Source organism: Eucyclogobius newberryi, unplaced genomic scaffold, assembly GCF_026437365.1.
Source record: "Eucyclogobius newberryi isolate DKJ021-1_F unplaced genomic scaffold, fEucNew1.0.hap1 SCAF_21, whole genome shotgun sequence".
In the NCBI taxonomy this organism is placed as follows: Eukaryota; Metazoa; Chordata; class Actinopteri; order Gobiiformes; family Gobiidae; genus Eucyclogobius; species Eucyclogobius newberryi.
The window spans coordinates 5,180,246-5,197,520 of record NW_027315846.1 but is presented as its reverse complement, the minus strand read 5'-3'; the positions used below and the strand labels follow the sequence as shown (position 1 = coordinate 5,197,520).

Genomic DNA, 17,275 nt, shown 5'->3' with positions numbered 1-17,275 from the left:
AGACACTGAGGCAGGAGACACTGAGGCAGGAGACATCGGAGCAGGAGACACTGAAGCAGGAGACACTGAAGCAGGAGACACCGGAGCAGGAAACACCGGAGCAGGAGACACTGAGGCAGGAGACACTGAGGCAGGAGACATCGGAGCAGGAGACACTGAAGCAGGAGACACTGAAGCAGGAGACATCGGAGCAGGAGACACTGAAGCAGGAGACATCGGAGCAGGAGACACTGAGGCAGGAGACACCGGAGCAGGACACATCGGAGCAGGAGACACTGAGGCAGGACACATCGGAGCAGGACACATCGGAGCAGGAGACATCGGAGCAGGAGACATCGGAGCAGGACACATCGAAGCAGGACACATCGAAGCAGGAGACATCGGAGAAGGAGACATCGAGGTGAGACGCACACGTCCCTTTGGTTTTGTTTGGATAAAAGGTGGAGAGACGCTCAGACCGGCTCCGTTACTTCATAAGGACATCGCTCACGCAAAAGGACAAAGTATTTGTCCAAGAAATGATACTAATTAAGGAAACGGCTGATCCAGAATAACTGTCTTTCTGAAGATCGTTTTAAGGACGTAACATTAAATAAACGAGTCACAAAATCTGAATAGACGATAGAAAATTAATGTTTGATTTGAAAATATCACAGATGAATGAGCAGCGCCAGAAACATAATCATTTGTCCCTTTTAAACTCACAGTGGGAGGAGCAAACACACTTTACTCGAGTAAGAGACACTGACCAAGTATATTCTGTGGTGCCTGAAAACTAACATGACGGAATTTACTTTTCTTATTATATTTTTAAACTAAGCCCTACTTTTCTGTAAGGTCTGTTTATTATTATTATTATTATTATTATTATTATTATTATTATTATTATTATTATTATTATTATTATAATAATTATTACAATTTTTATTTTTATTATTACTATTACTATTATTATTATCAGATTTTTAAACTACTTTTAAAACTACTTTTCTGTTAGGGCTGTTTATTATTATTATTACTATTACTATTATTATTATTATCATTATTATTAATATGATTATTATTATAATAATTATTACTATTATTATTTTTTATTATTACTATTATTATTATTATCATCAGATTTTTAAACTAAGCACTACTTTTCTGTTAGGGCTGTTTATTATTATTATTACTATTACTATTATTATTATTATTATTATTATTATTATTATTATTATCATTATTATTATCATTATTATTTTATATTCACTTCCCCATGTATGTTCCAGAAGTATCTTTTTACTGCGTCCATTGTATTTTTATTTGAGCCTAATACGTCCCTCATAATCCAACTCATAAAACCAACCACTGCAACAACACAAGTCACGGAACACGAAAAGAAGCTACCGTATTTTCTGGACTATGAGTCGCACCAGACATAAAAAATGCATAATAGAGAAGAAAAAAACATATATAAGTCGCACTGGAGTATAAGTCGCACCAGCAAAAAATGCATAATAGAGAAGAAAAAAACATATATAAGTCGCACTGGAGTATAAGTCGCACCCCGGCCAAAACTATGAAAAAGGGTGCGACTTATAGTCCGGTAAATACGGTACAAAGACGGCGTGGCTTTGTCGTGTAACTTAATCTCTACAATGACATATCTCAACTGGAATACAACATGATAAATATAATGAAATATCTGGAAACAATGGGCCGTATTCTGCCCCCGCACGGGCCACTTTCAGGTCCTGTTCTGCCTATTGTAAAGCGGCGACAGTTGTGTAAATCTGCGCGTCCTTATAAGGTCGTTGGGTTTACAAGAACGTTCAGTTTACATTTGTGTGTTAACATTAGACACAGACCAGAACATCTGCTCCACTCAGAGGAAGTGAGAGGAGAACACACACGTCTCATGCACTTTGAGACCAGTTTCACAGCTTTTAATCGTGTGACATTGTTTGTGTGAGTAATCGTCCATGTTTAGTCCGTCCAGAACTACATGTGGTCTTCATAAAACATACTTACTTTGTCAAATGTTTATTAGTTAATTGTCTTTGTCGTTTCCTCCAGTCGGAGCAGACGGTCCAATGGCGACCAACAACACGGCGAGCATCGCTCAGGCGCGGAAACTGGTGGAGCAGCTGAAGATGGAGGCCAACATCGACAGGATAAAGGTGAGACCAGGTTCTTCTGAAGGTTCTTCTGAAGGTTCTTCTGAAACATGGACAGGATAAAGGTGAGACCAGGTTCTTCTGAAGGTTCCTCTGAAACATGGACAGGATAAAGGTGAGACCAGGTTCTTCTGAAGGTTCTTCTGAAGGTTCCTCTGAAACATGGACAGGATAAAGGTGAGACCAGGTTCTTCTGAAGGTTCCTCTGAAACATGGACAGGATAAAGGTGAGACCAGGTTCTTTTGAAGGTTCTTCTGAAGGTTCCTCTGAAACATGGACAGGATAAAGGTGAGACCAGGTTCTTCTGAAGGTTCTTCTGAAACATGGACAGGATAAAGGTGAGACCAGGTTCTTCTGAAGGTTCCTCTGAAACATGGACAGGATAAAGGTGAGACCAGGTTCTTCTGAAGGTTCCTCTGAAACATGGACAGGATAAAGGTGAGACCAGGTTCTTCTGAAGGTTCTTCTGAAGGTTCCTCTGAAACATGGACAGAATAAAGGTGAGACCAGGTTCTTCTGAAGGTTCCTCTGAAACATGGACAGGATAAAGGTGAGACCAGGTTCTTCTGAAGGTTCCTCTGAAACATGGACAGGATAAAGGTGAGACCAGGTTCTTCTGAAGGTTCCTCTGAAACATGGACAGGATAAAGGTGAGACCAGGTTCTTCTGAAGGTTCATCTGAAACATGGACAGGATAAAGGTGAGACCAGGTTCTTCTGAAGGTTCCTCTGAAACATGGACAGGATAAAGGTGAGACCAGGTTCTTCTGAAGGTTCTTCTGAAGGTTCCTCTGAAACATGGACAGAATAAAGGTGAGACCAGGTTCTTCTGAAGGTTCTTCTGAAGGTTCCTCTGAAACATGGACAGGATAAAGGTGAGACCAGGTTCTTCTGAAGGTTCCTCTGAAACATGGACAGGATAAAGGTGAGACCAGGTTCTTCTGAAGGTTCCTCTGAAACATGGACAGGATAAAGGTGAGACCAGGTTCTTCTGAAGGTTCCTCTGAAACATGGACAGGATAAAGGTGAGACCAGGTTCTTCTGAAGGTTCCTCTGAAACATGGACAGGATAAAGGTGAGACCAGCTTCTTCTGAAGGTTCTTCTGAAGGTTCCTCTGAAACATGGACAGGATAAAGGTGAGACCAGGTTCTTGACTGTCCCATGAACTATGAAAACATTTACGACTCCAAAATGGGTCGTAAAAAGAACAACTAAAAACTATTTTTTTCCCTCATTCAAAAGTGTCATAAACACGTGTTCTCTTCATATTCTCTCTGTGGTTCTCTCTGTGGTTCTCTCTGTGGTTCTCTTCATGTCCACTTTGTGGCCTCTTCATGTTCTCTCTGTGGTTCTCTCTGTGGTTCTCTCTGTGGTTCTCTTCATGTTCTCTCTGTGGTTCTTTTCATGTTCTCTTCATCTTCTCTCTGTGGTTCTCTATGTGGTTCTCTCTGTGGTTCTCTTCATGTTCTCTCTGTGGTTCTCTTCATGTTCTCTCTGTGGTTCTTTTCATGTTCTCTTCATCTTCTCTCTGTGGTTCTCTATGTGGTTATCTTCATGTTCTCTTCATGTTCTCTCTGTGGTTCTCTTCATGTTCTCTCTGTGGTTCTCTTCATGTTTTCTCTGTGGTTCTCTTCATGTTCTCTCTGTGGTTCTCTTCATGTTCTCTCTGTGGTTCTCTCTGTGGTTCTCTTCATGTTCTCTCTGTGGTTCTCTTCATGTTCTCTCTGTGGTTCTCTCTGTGGTTCTCTTCATGTTCTCTTCATGTTCTCTTCATGTTCTATCTGTGGTTCTCTTCATGTTCTATCTGTGGTTCTCTTCATGTTCTATATGTGGTTCTCTTCATGTTCTCTGTGGTTCTCTTCATGTTCTATCTGTGGTTCTCTTCATGTTCTATCTGTGGTTCTCTTCATGTCATGTTCTCTCTGTGGTTCTCTTCATGTTCTCTCTGTGGTTCTCTCTGTGGTTCTCTTCATGTTCTCTCTGTGGTTCTCTCTGTGGTTCTCTTTGTGGTTCTCTTCATGTTCTCTCTGTGGTTCTCTTTGTGGTTCTCTTCATGTTCTCTTTGTGGTTCTCTTCATGTTCTCTCTGTGGTTCTCTTTGTGGTTCTCTTCATGTTCTCTCTGTGGTTCTCTTCATGTTCTCTCTGTGGTTCTCTTCATGTTCTCTCTGTGGTTCTCTTTGTGGTTCTCTTCATGTTCTCTCTGTGGTTCCCTCTGTGGTTCTCTTCATGTTCTCTCTGTGGTTCTCTTCATGTTCTCTTCATGTTCTCTTCATGTTCTCTCTGTGGTTCTCTTCATGTTCTCTTCATGTTCTCTTCATGTTCTATCTGTGGTTCTCTTCATGTTCTCTCTGTGGTTCTCTTCATGTTCTCTCTGTGGTTCTCTCTGTGGTTCTCTTCATGTTCTCTTCATGTTCTATCTGTGGTTCTCTTCATGTTCTATCTGTGGTTCTCTTCATGTTCTATATGTGGTTCTCTTCATGTTCTCTGTGGTTCTCTTCATGTTCTATCTGTGGTTCTCTTCATGTTCTATCTGTGGTTCTCTTCATGTTCTCTCTGTGGTTCTCTCTGTGGTTCTCTTCATGTTCTCTTCATGTTCTATCTGTGGTTCTCTTCATGTTCTATCTGTGGTTCTCTTCATGTTCTATATGTGGTTCTCTTCATGTTCTCTGTGGTTCTCTTCATGTTCTATCTGTGGTTCTCCTCATGTTCTATCTGTGGTTCTCTTCATGTCATGTTCTCTCTGTGGTTCTCTTCATGTTCTCTCTGTGGTTCTCTCTGTGGTTCTCTTCATGTTATCTCTGTGGTTCTCTTTGTGGTTCTCTTCATGTTCTCTCTGTGGTTCTCTTTGTGGTTCTCTTCATGTTCTCTTTGTGGTTCTCTTCATGTTCTCTCTGTGGTTCTCTTTGTGGTTCTCTTCATGTTCTCTCTGTGGTTCTCTTCATGTTCTCTCTGTGGTTCTCTTCATGTTCTCTCTGTGGTTCTCTTTGTGGTTCTCTTCATGTTCTCTCTGTGGTTCCCTCTGTGGTTCTCTTCATGTTCTCTCTGTGGTTCTCTTCATGTTCTCTTCATGTTCTCTTCATGTTCTATCTGTGGTTCTCTTCATGTTCTATCTGTGGTTCTCTTCATGTTCTATCTATGGTTTCTTTTCATGTTCTCTCTGTGGTTCTCTCTGTGGTTATCTTCATGTTCTCTCTGTGGTTCTCTTCATGTTCTCTCTGTGGTTCTCTTTGTGGTTCTCTTCATGTTCTCTCTGTGGTTCTCTCAGGTGTCCAAGGCGGCGGCGGACCTGATGTCGTACTGTGACGCTCACGCCAAAGAGGACCCGCTCCTCTCACCTGTTCCCGCCTCCGAAAACCCGTTCAGGGAGAAGAAGTTCTTCTGTTCCATCCTGTAAGACACGCCCCTCCGAGACACGCCCCTCCGAGACACGCCCGGCGTTTGAAACCTTCGGACTAGAAATATGTCGGATTTTGATGTAGAAAAGGCGACGGTCACGGCCCCCGGCTGGGAGAGCGGCCGGACCAGGGTCTGAGCGTGTGGAAACGGGACAAACAGGATGTGATGTCACAGAGTCTTGCCACGTTGTGACGTGTGTTTATGAAACAGGCGCGTGTCGGTACGTCCTAATATCGTGGAGAAGTCGAATCATTTCAACAGTTCCACCAAACCAGGCTAAAGTCAGGACCAAACCAGGCTAAAGTCACGACCAAACCAGGCTAAACTCAGGACCAAACCAGGCTAAAGTCAGAACTAAACCAGGCTAAACTCAGGACCAAACCAGGCTAAACTCAGGACCAAACCAGGCTAAACTCAGGACCAAACCAGGCTAAACTCAGGACCAAACCGGGCTAAACTCAGGACTAAACCAGGCTAAACCAGAGCCGTTTGTCTGGTTCAGCTCAGACTTTCTCAACAACTACAACTTGTTAAATATTTGACTTTCCAAGCACAACGTGGGCGGGTCAAAAAACCAAACCGGTTTAAAACACCAGTTTAAGTTTTATGTAGACTTGTTTTGGTCCTGGTTTAGCCCTGGTTTAGCCCTGGTTTAGTCCTGGTTTAGTTCCGCTTTGGTCCTGGTTTAGCCCTGGTTCAGCCCTAGTTTGGCCCTGATTTGGTCCTGGTTTAGCCCCGGATTAGCCCTGGTTTCGTCCTGGTGTAGCCCCGGATTAGCCCCGGTTTAAACCCGGTCTAGTCCTGCTTTAGTCCTGGTTTAGCCCCAGTTTGGCCCCGGTTTAGCCCCGGTTTAGTCCTGGTTTAGCCCTGGTTTAGCCCTGGTTTGGTCCTGGTTTGGTCCTGGTTTGGTCCTGGTTTAGCCCTGGTTTAGCCCTGGATTAGCCCCGGTTTAGCCCCGGTTTAGCTCCGGTTTAGTCCCGGTTCAGCCCCGGTTTAGCCTTGGTTTAGCCATGGTTTAGTCCTGGTTAAGCCCCGGTTTGGTCCCGGTTAAGTCCTGGTTTAGCCCTGGTTTAGCACTGGTTTAGCCCTGGTTTAATCCTGCTCTTACATAAACTAAACTAACCCAGGGCTGAACAGGACCAAGTCAAGTCCACGTCAGAACTAAAACTGGGCGATATTTCGATGCATTTAATGAAGTCGATGTCAGTTTTCAGACTCAAACCATTGAGACGATCGACTTCTCCACCATTTCTTTCTCTCTGAACTCGTGTCGTTAGAGGAATATTTTGTGCTCCTTTTGGTTAAACGGGTCGGCACGTTCCACAAGATGCCTCCTGTTTAGAGTCTTTTTCTTACATTTCTTGCGTCTCAACCCGTTCTATCTTTCTATTTCTGTCCCGTGAATACTGAAGAAGAGATGTGGCTTTTCTTTGTTTTGTTTTTTTTACTTTTTAAACAAGATTTTTATTGAAACTTTGTGATTCTCTTTCCAGAAGCTTTCTAATTCTGTTTCTGTATTTTTAAAAAGAGTGATCTCGTGCCCTTCAGATACAGTCCCCTTTCTACAGTTTGTATGAAAACAATATGAAGTAAAATGTGTTGTGAATTCTCAAATATGCCTCTCCGTGTTTTTTACTTTTTGTGTGTTTTCATGCTCCAACAAAAGAAAATGCTAACTATTCACTGATTATTTCAGAGATAAACTACAGATATTAAAATTAAAATCTTTCTTGATTATTTTAGTTTCATTTTATTAATTTTATTAATCTCGTTAATTTTATTAATGTTATTAATGTTATTTATTTAGTTTTATTTTGTTTTTTATTATATATATTTTTTTAAGTTTAAAACATAAAACACAGATTATTTATTTTATTTAATGTATTATATTATTATTATTATATATATATATATATATATATATATATATATATATATATATATATATATATATATATATATATATATATACAAAACAGGACCAGAGCATGAAATATAAAATAAAATTGCAAATAGACGTCAACCAGAAAACAAAGGAAACACAATCATGACACAGATCAATTAGAATATAATAGAATAACTGCCAGTTATTCTATTATAAAAATGAAATAAAACATCCCAAAACCCAAATCCCCCTGCATTTAAACATTTGTTCCAAAGTGGGGGTCGCCAGAATTATTATTATTAGAATTATTTGGACCTGGTTTAGACCTGGTTTAGACCTGGTTCGGACCTGGTTTGGACCTGGTTTAGTCCTGGTTTAGTCCTGGTTTAGACCTGGTTTACTCTTGGCTTAGTCCTGGTTTAGACCTGATTTAGATCTGGTTTAGTCCTGGTTTAGACCTGGTTTAGTCCTGGTTTAGACCTGGTTTAGTCCTGGTTTAGTCCTGGTTTAGTCCTGGTTTAGACCTGGTTTAGACTTGGTTTAGTCCTGGTTTAGACCTGGTTTAGTCCTGGTTTAGTCCTGGTTTAGTCCTGGTTTAGACCTGGTTTAGACCTGGTTTAGTCCTGGTTTAGACCTGGTTTAGTCCTTGTTTAGTCCTGGTTTAGTCCTGGTTTAGACCTGGTTTAGTCCTGGTTTAGACCTGGTTTAGACCTGGTTTAGTCCTGGTTTAGACCTGGTTTAGTCCTTGTTTAGTCCTGGTTTAGTCCTGGTTTAGACCTGGTTTAGACCTGGTTTAGTCCTGGTTTAGACCTGGTTTAGTCCTGGTTTAGTCCTTGTTTAGTCCTGGTTTAGTCCTGGTTTAGTCCTGGTTTAGACCTGGTTTAGACCTGGTTTAGACCTGGTTTAGTCCTGGTTTAGACCTGGTTTAGTCCTGGTTTAGACCTGGTTTAGTTCTGGTTTAGTCCTGGTTTAGACCTGGTTTAGACCTGGTTTAGTCCTGGTTTAGACCTGGTTTAGTTCTGGTTTAGTCCTGGTTTAGACCTGGTTTAGACCTGGTTTAGTCCTGGTTTAGACCTGGTTTAGTCCTGGTTTAGACCTGGTTTAGTCCTGGTTTAGACCTAACAAAAAATAAATAAATGAGGCAAAAATCACCAAATCTAGTTTCCCCAAAAATTAAATAAAAAATCCCAAATAATAACTTTTTTTAAACTTACTTTACGAGCAATAAATTCTGTGTATTTTGTAAAATACTGTGTATTTTATAAAATACTCATACTTCACATTTTAGACAAATAGCGCCATCTTCTGGTAAAATCTCTAAAGTACAGACGCCACTGCGTTAATAATATATATATTTATTTATATATATATTTATAATATATATTTATTTATATTATAAATAAATATATACCGTCTGCAGCGTTGTACGGCAAACACGCATGCGCAGTGAGCGACAGTAACAGCATTCTACATATTCAACAGCAGAGGGCGCTGTCGGATTAACCTCTACACGTACGGAAGCCCGTTTTGGCTGATTTTGGATAAGAAACGCGGTGTTTCAGGATCAGAAAACAACTCAAACGGACGAGTATTATAATATTATCAAAGGTAAACTGTTCCGTCATAACAAATCATATACATTTTATTTGTATACTTTATTAGGTTGAAAATGGATGGATAACAATAATCAGAGGACATTGTATTCTGTTAATCGACCCAATCATTGTATTCTGAATACTTGGAATACTTTAACTGGAGATGCATCATATTATAGAAAAAAGTACTTATTCTTCAGACATTATTCTTCAGGCTTTATTCTTCAGGCTTTATTCTTCAGGCTTTATTCTTCAGGCTTTATTCTTTAGGCTTTATTCTTTAGATTTTATTCACATCCAGGAGCTGGTGCAGCAGCTGGAGCAGGAGATCTAAGATAAGATAAGATATTCCTTTATTGTCCCACATGGGGAAATTTCATTGGTGCAACGCAGGTAGATACAGAGGTAGATACAGAAGAACAGATCACTTATAGGAAGTCTGAAAAACACTTTCAGTAGAAGATCTCCTATAAATAAATAAAAACTCCTATAGACAAATAAATAAATAAATAAATACATAAATAAATACATAAATACCATTGCATGTGATCACGACAGTAATTGCACATGAATATGTGTCACGACAGCACATAGATTGCACATGAATTCCAACAGCAATTGCACATATGACAGAATTGCACATGGTTAGGTCAGTATTGCGAGTGTTCAGTACTAACAGTGTTTGTTATAAAGTCCGACAGCAGCAGGAAGGAAAGACCTACGGAACCTTTCCTTCGCACATCGAGGGTGGATCAGTCTCTCACTGAAGCTGCTCTCCAGAGCGGACAGAGTGTCCTGCAGGGGGCGACACTCATGGTCCAGCATAGATGTGAATCTAGCCAGGACCCTCCTGTCCCCCACCTCCTGCACCGAGTCCAGAGCACAGCCCAGGACGGAGCTGGACTTCTTGATGACTCTGTCCAGCTTCCTCCTCTCCCTCTCTGTGATGCTGCTGCTCCAGCAGGCCACACCTACAGGAGCTGATGCCACCACAGAGTCGTAGAAGGTCTTCAGGAGTGGCCCTGTCACTCCTGAAGACCTGAGTCTCCTCAGGAGGTAGAGCCGACTCTGGCTCTTCCTGTACAGTGCGTCTGTGTTATGAGTCCAGTCCAGTTTGTGGTTCAGATGAACACCCAGGTACTTGTATGAGTCCACTCTCTCAATGTCCCGTCCCTGGATGTTCACTGGTGAGGGGGCAGTGGGGTGACGTCTGCGGAAATCCACCACCATCTCCTTGGTCTTCCCCGCGTTGATGAGGAGGTGGTTCCGCTGACACCAGTCCACAAAGTCCTGCGCCAGTCCTCTGTACTCCGCGTCATCGTCGTCCGTGATGAGTCCGATGATGGCAGAGTCGTCAGAGAACTTCTGCAGGACACAGCTGTCCGTGTCATGTCTGAAGTCTGCAGTGTAAAGGGTGAAGAGAAAGGGTGCGAGGACAGTGCCCTGGGGCGTCCCCACACTGCAGGTCCGAGTGTCAGACACACAGTTCCGGGCTCTCACAAACTGGGGTCGGTCTGTGAGGTAGTCCAGGATCCACTCTGCCAGGTCATACTCTTCACCAGCCGTCTCCAGCTTGTCCCTCAGGAGCAGCGGCTGGATGGTGTTGAAGGCGCTGGAGAGATCGAAGAACAGGATCCTCACAGAGCTGCCAGGCTTTTCCAGGTGAGAGAGAGAGCGGTGCAGCAGGGAGATGACGGCGTCCTCCACTCCGATGCCAGGCCGGTATGCAAACTGCAGCGGGTCCATGGCTGAGCTCACGGTGGAGCGGAGGTGGTCCAGGACCAGCCGCTCCAGTGTCTTCATCAGGTGGGACGTGAGAGCCACTGGCCTGAAGCTGTTGAGGTCTTTGGGGCGCGGTGTCTTAGGCACAGGTACCAGACAGGAGGTCTTCCAGACCTGTGGTACCACCCTCAGCTTCAGGCTCATGTTGAAGACATGCTCCATAACTCCACACAGTTCATCTGCGCAGGACTTAAGGAGCCTGGGGCTGATGCCATCAGGTCCTGCTGCCTTCCTCACTTTAATCCTCTTCAGCTCACTCCTCACCTGTGCTGCTGTGACAGTCAGTGGTTGGCAGGGGGACCGTGTGCTGGGGGGATGGGTGAGTCCAGGCGAAGTGGGGAGCTGATGGTCCGGGGCAGATAAGCGAAGAGGAACAGATGCAGGGCATTGTCCAGCTGTGGAAGAGGGAGCATGCAGCTGTGCAGGGGGAGGGGCGGGTGACCGATCAAACCTCAAGAAGTGAGCATTTAAATCAATCACCCACTGTAGATCCCCCTCTGTCTGGGCAGGGGGGGATTTTGAAGCCCGAGATGGTTTTCAGGCTCCTCCACACTCCCTGAATGTTCTTCTGCTGCAGCTGCTCCTCCATCCTCCTCTTGTAGCCGGCCTCAGCCTGCCTGATCTTCCTCCTCAGCTCCTTCTGCACAGTCCTCAGCTCCTCCTTGTTCCCTGACCTGAAGGCTCTCTTCTTCTCCTTCAGCAGAGCCTTGAGTTCACGGTTAATCCATGGCTTGTTGTTTGGAAAACACCGCACCGTCCGGGAGGGAACAATGTTCTCAAAACAGAAGTTGATGTAGTCCGTGATGCACTCTGTGATGGTGTTGATGTCCTCCCCATGTGGGTCATAAAGCTCAGTCCAGACAGTGGTGCTGAAGCAGTCCCTCAGAGCCTCCTCGCTCTCAGCAGACCACATCCTCACCTCACGGGACACCACAGGCTGCCTGCGCACGATGGGTTCATACACAGGCCTCAGATGTACAAGGTTGTGGTCCGAGCTGCCCAGGGGAGGGAGGGGGGAAGAAGAATAAGCCTCCTTCTGTGAGCTGGAGAAGAGCAGCACTGAGGTGGAGCGGCTCTCAGGCTCAGAAGACCCCCTCCACCTTCTACCCTCTGCTGGGCTGAAGCAGTGGAGCAGCGTGAGCTTTGAGCCGGAGACGTGTGAGGGCAGTGCAGCCCGGGCTCTGTGTGATCTGGAGAAACATCTCTCTGAAGTGTCTTCACGATTAGAACTACTGAGAGTGCAGCGGTTTGTGTGGACGTCACTCTGGATCCACTGCTCATCCAAAGCTCGTTCTGTCTGAAGATCTCAAACAGGTTCATTTTGGTGACGTGAGGAAGAAGCTCTCTGTGGTTTGGTTATTGTCCTTCTGTTCTGGCAAAGCAGAGTTTCTCCTCAGGTTTTACTTTGAGGTTCAGGTCAAAGGGAAAACAACCTGGGATTTAGGAGTGGCCAATGAGTCCATCAACAGGAGTTGTCCTAACGATAAATCTGGTGCATCAGGTTGAGAAACAGATGTTACAGTGTTTGGGCAGGTTCTGATGTCTGTCTGTGCAGCGAGATCGTCAGAAGGTCGGGGTGTTGGTGGACATGTCTCCTTTTATGATGCAGATTCTGGACATCTTCTCTTCTCCTTCAGCGGCTGCTGCTTCAGGGAGAAACTCATTCCATATTTCTGTGTCGGTTACAATAATGAAGGTTCAAACTCTGCTCCTCGGGTCCTCACTGCAGTGGAGACTTTCAGAGGACAAAGTGATTAACTCTGACATTTCTGAATCACAAAATAAAGTAAACAACCAGACAAAAAAGTTGTTTACATTTAGATGTTTGTTGTAACTTAATCTTGCTTCTAAAATATTCCCAATTATTATACAATCATTGTCCTGGAGATATACTTAAAATTATATGAAAAAAATCAACCACAAAAAGTGTAATTTTCCAAAAGAAAGAGAAATATAGCCGCAAGCCGCGATGATCGGCCCTCGCCGGAAGAGGAGGGGGCGATAACACGCCCCAATTTTCCTTTTATTACACCCCTTTGCTTTACACATAAAGGGAAAAGTTTGCAGCTGCCGCACAAAGTCCGTGGCTCTTCCCCATGTAAAGCGCTCGTTTAGTGCGCACTTCGCTTCCTACCTCATGGTGTGGGTCCCTGGTCACTGACGGGTACTTTCGTTAATTTTGAGTGGGCTCCGCCCACTTTGTGTTTTTGGCCCTCTATACAGTAATAATGTTAAATTTTTGCATTACATGCTTATATGCACGGAACATGCAAGAGATGGGGAACGTATTCGTGAGCTACTTAGCGCAAATGAGTGCTTTATATGGGGATGACGACCGCGAAGCTTGTGGCGCTCGGGCCTAATAATAATAATGATGGTAATAATAAAAAAACATAGTAATAATAAAAAAGTAATAATAGTAATAATAATAATGGTAATAATAATATTAATAATAATAGTAAAAAATAAAAATAGAGTTATACATTAGAGTTATAAATACACGCTCCCACTGAAGTAAACATTATAAATAACAATGAAGAGACTGGAGACTGGGCTGTACCACTTTATTGGATATTGAGGGTAGTTTTAGTACCACAAGGCACAGACCAGACTTACAGTAAAACACAGGATAAAGTACAAGAGACGGACGCTCATCCTTTCACGGAAAGGACCGGGACACGACGTAACCAACGGTTCAAGCTCTAAAAAAAACAATAGAATATGAAGGTTTTAAGGACTCGGGTTATGGCTGTGTACCTTTTGTAACATACGATTTGTAAAAGGAAACGTCCGACAATAATCGCACACGTCGTGGGAAATATAAGCAGTTTAAATACACGACAGCGTCAAAGTATTGTTAGAATTAAATATATGCAGTTGTTGACACGCGCGGTAGGAAAGCGATAATAGCATAAACCGACAAATGGATTTACAACAGTTCAGAGACAAAAGTTCAACAATTAACGGAAAAAGCCGTGTATTTCGACGTAAACACAGTTTGTAGTTGTACGAAATCATAAAGGTTGTTGTTGTTGTCATGTCGTTTGTGTGTAACTGTGGCAAAAAATGAACCCAATATCAAGTTAAAACTACTTAAATTCAGAATATTTACGCGTATATGATTTAGCCAAGTCAGTTTTATTACATTTGCAGGTTTAGATGCTTTTCCCACAACACGTTCCACGATGTTTACCACAGATTTCAACGTGTTTTTTTCATGTTTAGAGCTAAAATTTCAAGACTTTCTGTTTGTTTTTTGTTATTTGCCTCGTAAAGTGCAATTTACGAACCCATTTCTTGAAATTATGCAAAGAAAATGCTGGAAAAACTTTGAAAATTGTCCACAATCTTGACTAAATAGATAAATAGACGGTTAATGCCAAAGGAAATTCTAAATTTTGAGCCGGTTCGTCACATTTGAAGACAACAATTTGTTCGATTTGGGACATTTTGATTCTTCGGTTCACCAAAGCAGCTTTTAGTTCCTGTTTCGTCTCCGTGGAGATTGACGCAACATGGTGGAAACATCTGGAGAGAAAAGCCAAAACTCCAAGAGAAAAAAATACATTTTACGCCTTTAAATTAGACCAAGGTTGAAGTTATTCCAGTGAAAGTGAAAGTTTTATGCACAAAACAAACAAACAAACAAACAAACCTATGGACACAGCTGAATGACGTTTAACAATAAAAAAAACAAAACGTGTATTTCTTGCTCACATAATCTGAAGTGACAATAATACTGCTCGAAAACATGGAACGACTTTGGACACAACGTGAATAAAACGTGTTAAAGCGAGAAACGTTTTCCAGTTCACACGAAACACACAGAAAACACGGGAACCAAAGACTTGGACGACGCACTTGACTCTTTTGCACCGGCCGAAGTTCAGAACGCTTTTGAGTACGAGGCGCGTCTGCGGAAAAGTCCATGCGTGTGTGTGTGTGTGTGTGTGTGCGCGATTGTCAAGGCGGTTTCCACGGCAAAAAACGACAATAAGCGTTTCCAAATCAGGATTAAAGGAAGATCCAAGAGATTAACAGGAAGTCGAAGTGGTCGAAATAAATGAGGTTTTAATATTAAAGGACACATATTACGCGTTATTCGTGTTGCTGTGGCTTTGCTTTGGCGTCTCCTGTTTTAGCAACAGCAACAAAAACATGCACAAAGTACTTTTTTTGTCAGTCAGGCGTTCTCTCGTCAGGATTCGAGGGATTTAACGTGAGGAAATAAACAAATAAACAACATTTGACGTAACAAATGCACAGAACTAGAGTGTAGTGAGGATTTATAGACTTAGAAACAACAAACAAGACCTACGAATCTCTACTTTTGACATCACACATCGGGGAAACTTGAAACGGCGTGTTTTCTGAGGCTCGTAGAAGACAACCTTGTAGACAACGTGAAATTTGAAAGGATAAACATTTTCTTTTGCAGTAGTTTGTCCCCCTGGTATTTGTATTTTTGTGGGTTTATTTTGAACCGTTTTATTTATGTTTTATATCCAAATTCATGATCGACAAACGTCAAATGTCATCATTACTCGCCATTTTGATTTTACAGCTCAATAATCGCGTCTTTAGGGGTTGAATAACGGCACTTTCTGCTCTCCGAAGCTATCGTGCGAGAGCGATTTACACTTCCATCACTTCCGGCGACAGACAAGACGTCGAACTTCGTGTCAGTTTTCGTTTCATGTGGATTATACGGGGTAATAACAGAGATGTGAACCATAAACCAGGTCAAAACAGGCGCATTCCGACGCTTAAAACGCAAAATTCCACCATCGATCGTCGAGCTAAAGTGACGCTAAAATGTTGCGACGGCGAAATCTAGGTTTAAAAGTCTCCTCGAATGAACCGCTCGAGTTCAACACAATTAAAATGAAAGTTATCGACAATTATTGACGTAAAAATTTTTGCACAAGTTTGAAATCTGCATAGAAAGAGAGAGAGAGACAAACAGAGAAAGGCACATTGTTTTTTCTTTTGTTTTTTTGTTTGTGGTCAGATGATTCGGGCGAGACTCCGACACGATGAACCGGCGGCTGGCACAATGCATCGTGGGTAATCTCCATGTGGCGTTTTCGCGTTTTTTTCCGAAAGCTTCAGTCGCGTTGGAGCCGCGTCTTTGGTTTGCAGCTCATAAAGTTCTCTTCAAATCCGAGTTTGTTTGATAATAATATATAACAAAAATCTTAAAGCAAAAGACTAAATATTTTAAAATCTCTTATAAACTGTTCCCTTTAGATTCCTTTTCGCAGCTCGGGTTCGACTAAACGCGGGTTGATTTAGCGTTTGCGGTTCGAAATCGCCCGAAAATTCAGTCAGAAGTCGGATCATTTGTAGGTACAGTTCCTCCCATCGAAACTGGCAACGTTCTCGACCAATGGAACCCGGTTATCCGCGGACGAGGGCGGGCTTTACGGAAAATCCATTTGCAGCCAGGTCCCAAGCCAGGATAAATGTCGATGGGCGTGTCTCCGGGGAGGAAATCGGGCGTGAAACGTCAACCGAATCGCCGCACATACTTTAAAGGTCGATGGTTTGACATTTTAGCGCGACGTGGCTTTGCTTTTCTGGGTAAATCCCTGAATTATGGAAACAAAATTCTCTTCAATTTCACCAATTTCTTTAAACGTTTTCCGCCCTAATTATGGGGTTTTCTCCAAGATGTGCTAAAACAATCAATATTTAAAGATTTAAAGCGAGTTGCAGGTGGATAATTACAGACGAAATGTTAAGAGTTTACTTACGTCGTGAATACAGGATACGTCTGTGTTTGTGTCTCAAAGCTAATGCTAACGCACATTCAAACTCATGTTAAAGTAAAATCTGTTTTGAGTTCTTTGTTCACAGTGTAAATGAGACTCTTTGCTTCTGATTAAAGAGCGTTTTATTCCCCGCTAAAAACAGGAGCTGCGCTGTTAGCGTTCTTATGTCTGCTAGCATGCTAATGTCAGTTAGCTTTACCGCGACGACTGCTCTGGGCTTTGAAAGTTGTGAAAAAGCTTCGTATAAACTCGTCTCGGTGAAGAATCTGGAGCATGAGGAAAGTGAGAAAACTGTTTTAACCACGACAAAGAATTAAAATTTAACTGGTTCTGTTTTTTCACATTTTTAAGACAATAAAAGTCACAGTCTTCAACAGTTTGATTTAGTCTAGTTAGGATTAGCTTTGAGACACAAACGCGTACCTTTATGAACAGACGTTTCCTGTGGTGGAGTAGATTAGACCTCGTTATGATCAATGGCTTTAAATATTGATTATTGATTTGAATTATTTGAGCCTCTTTTAGACTCTGAGAAAACCCCATGGATTTAATTTGGAGCCGAAGATGATTCCTGGACATTTGAGTCAAACAGAACTTGTGCTAACGCTTTAAAACAAGGTTCCTTTGTAAACTATTCATAAGATATTCATATTTAGTATAATTCTAGCCATGTAATTGTACT

General features: G+C 42.4%; 1 protein-coding gene across 1 annotated transcript; it reads left to right on the top strand.

Annotated features, from left to right (window-relative positions):
• Nucleotides 1–332: 332 nt before the first annotated feature.
• On the top strand, nt 333–7,171 carry LOC140370866 (guanine nucleotide-binding protein G(I)/G(S)/G(O) subunit gamma-2). The gene is made up of 3 exons (XM_072458121.1): nt 333–400; nt 2,059–2,162; nt 5,427–7,171. Exons 2-3 carry the CDS (start codon nt 2,076–2,078, stop codon nt 5,553–5,555), a joined length of 216 nt encoding a protein of 71 aa, XP_072314222.1. The 5' UTR covers nt 333–400; nt 2,059–2,075; the 3' UTR covers nt 5,556–7,171.
• Nucleotides 7,172–17,275: the final 10,104 nt, after the last annotated feature.

Excerpts from the sequence above, each read along its gene's own strand:
- LOC140370866 (XM_072458121.1), top strand. The coding sequence starts at position 2,076 with ATGGCGACCAACAACACGGCGAGCATCGCTCAGGCGCGGAAACTGGTG. Across the intron at positions 2,163-5,426 it reads CCAACATCGACAGGATAAAG|GTGTCCAAGGCGGCGGCGGA; the intron begins GTGAGACCAGGT and ends TGGTTCTCTCAG.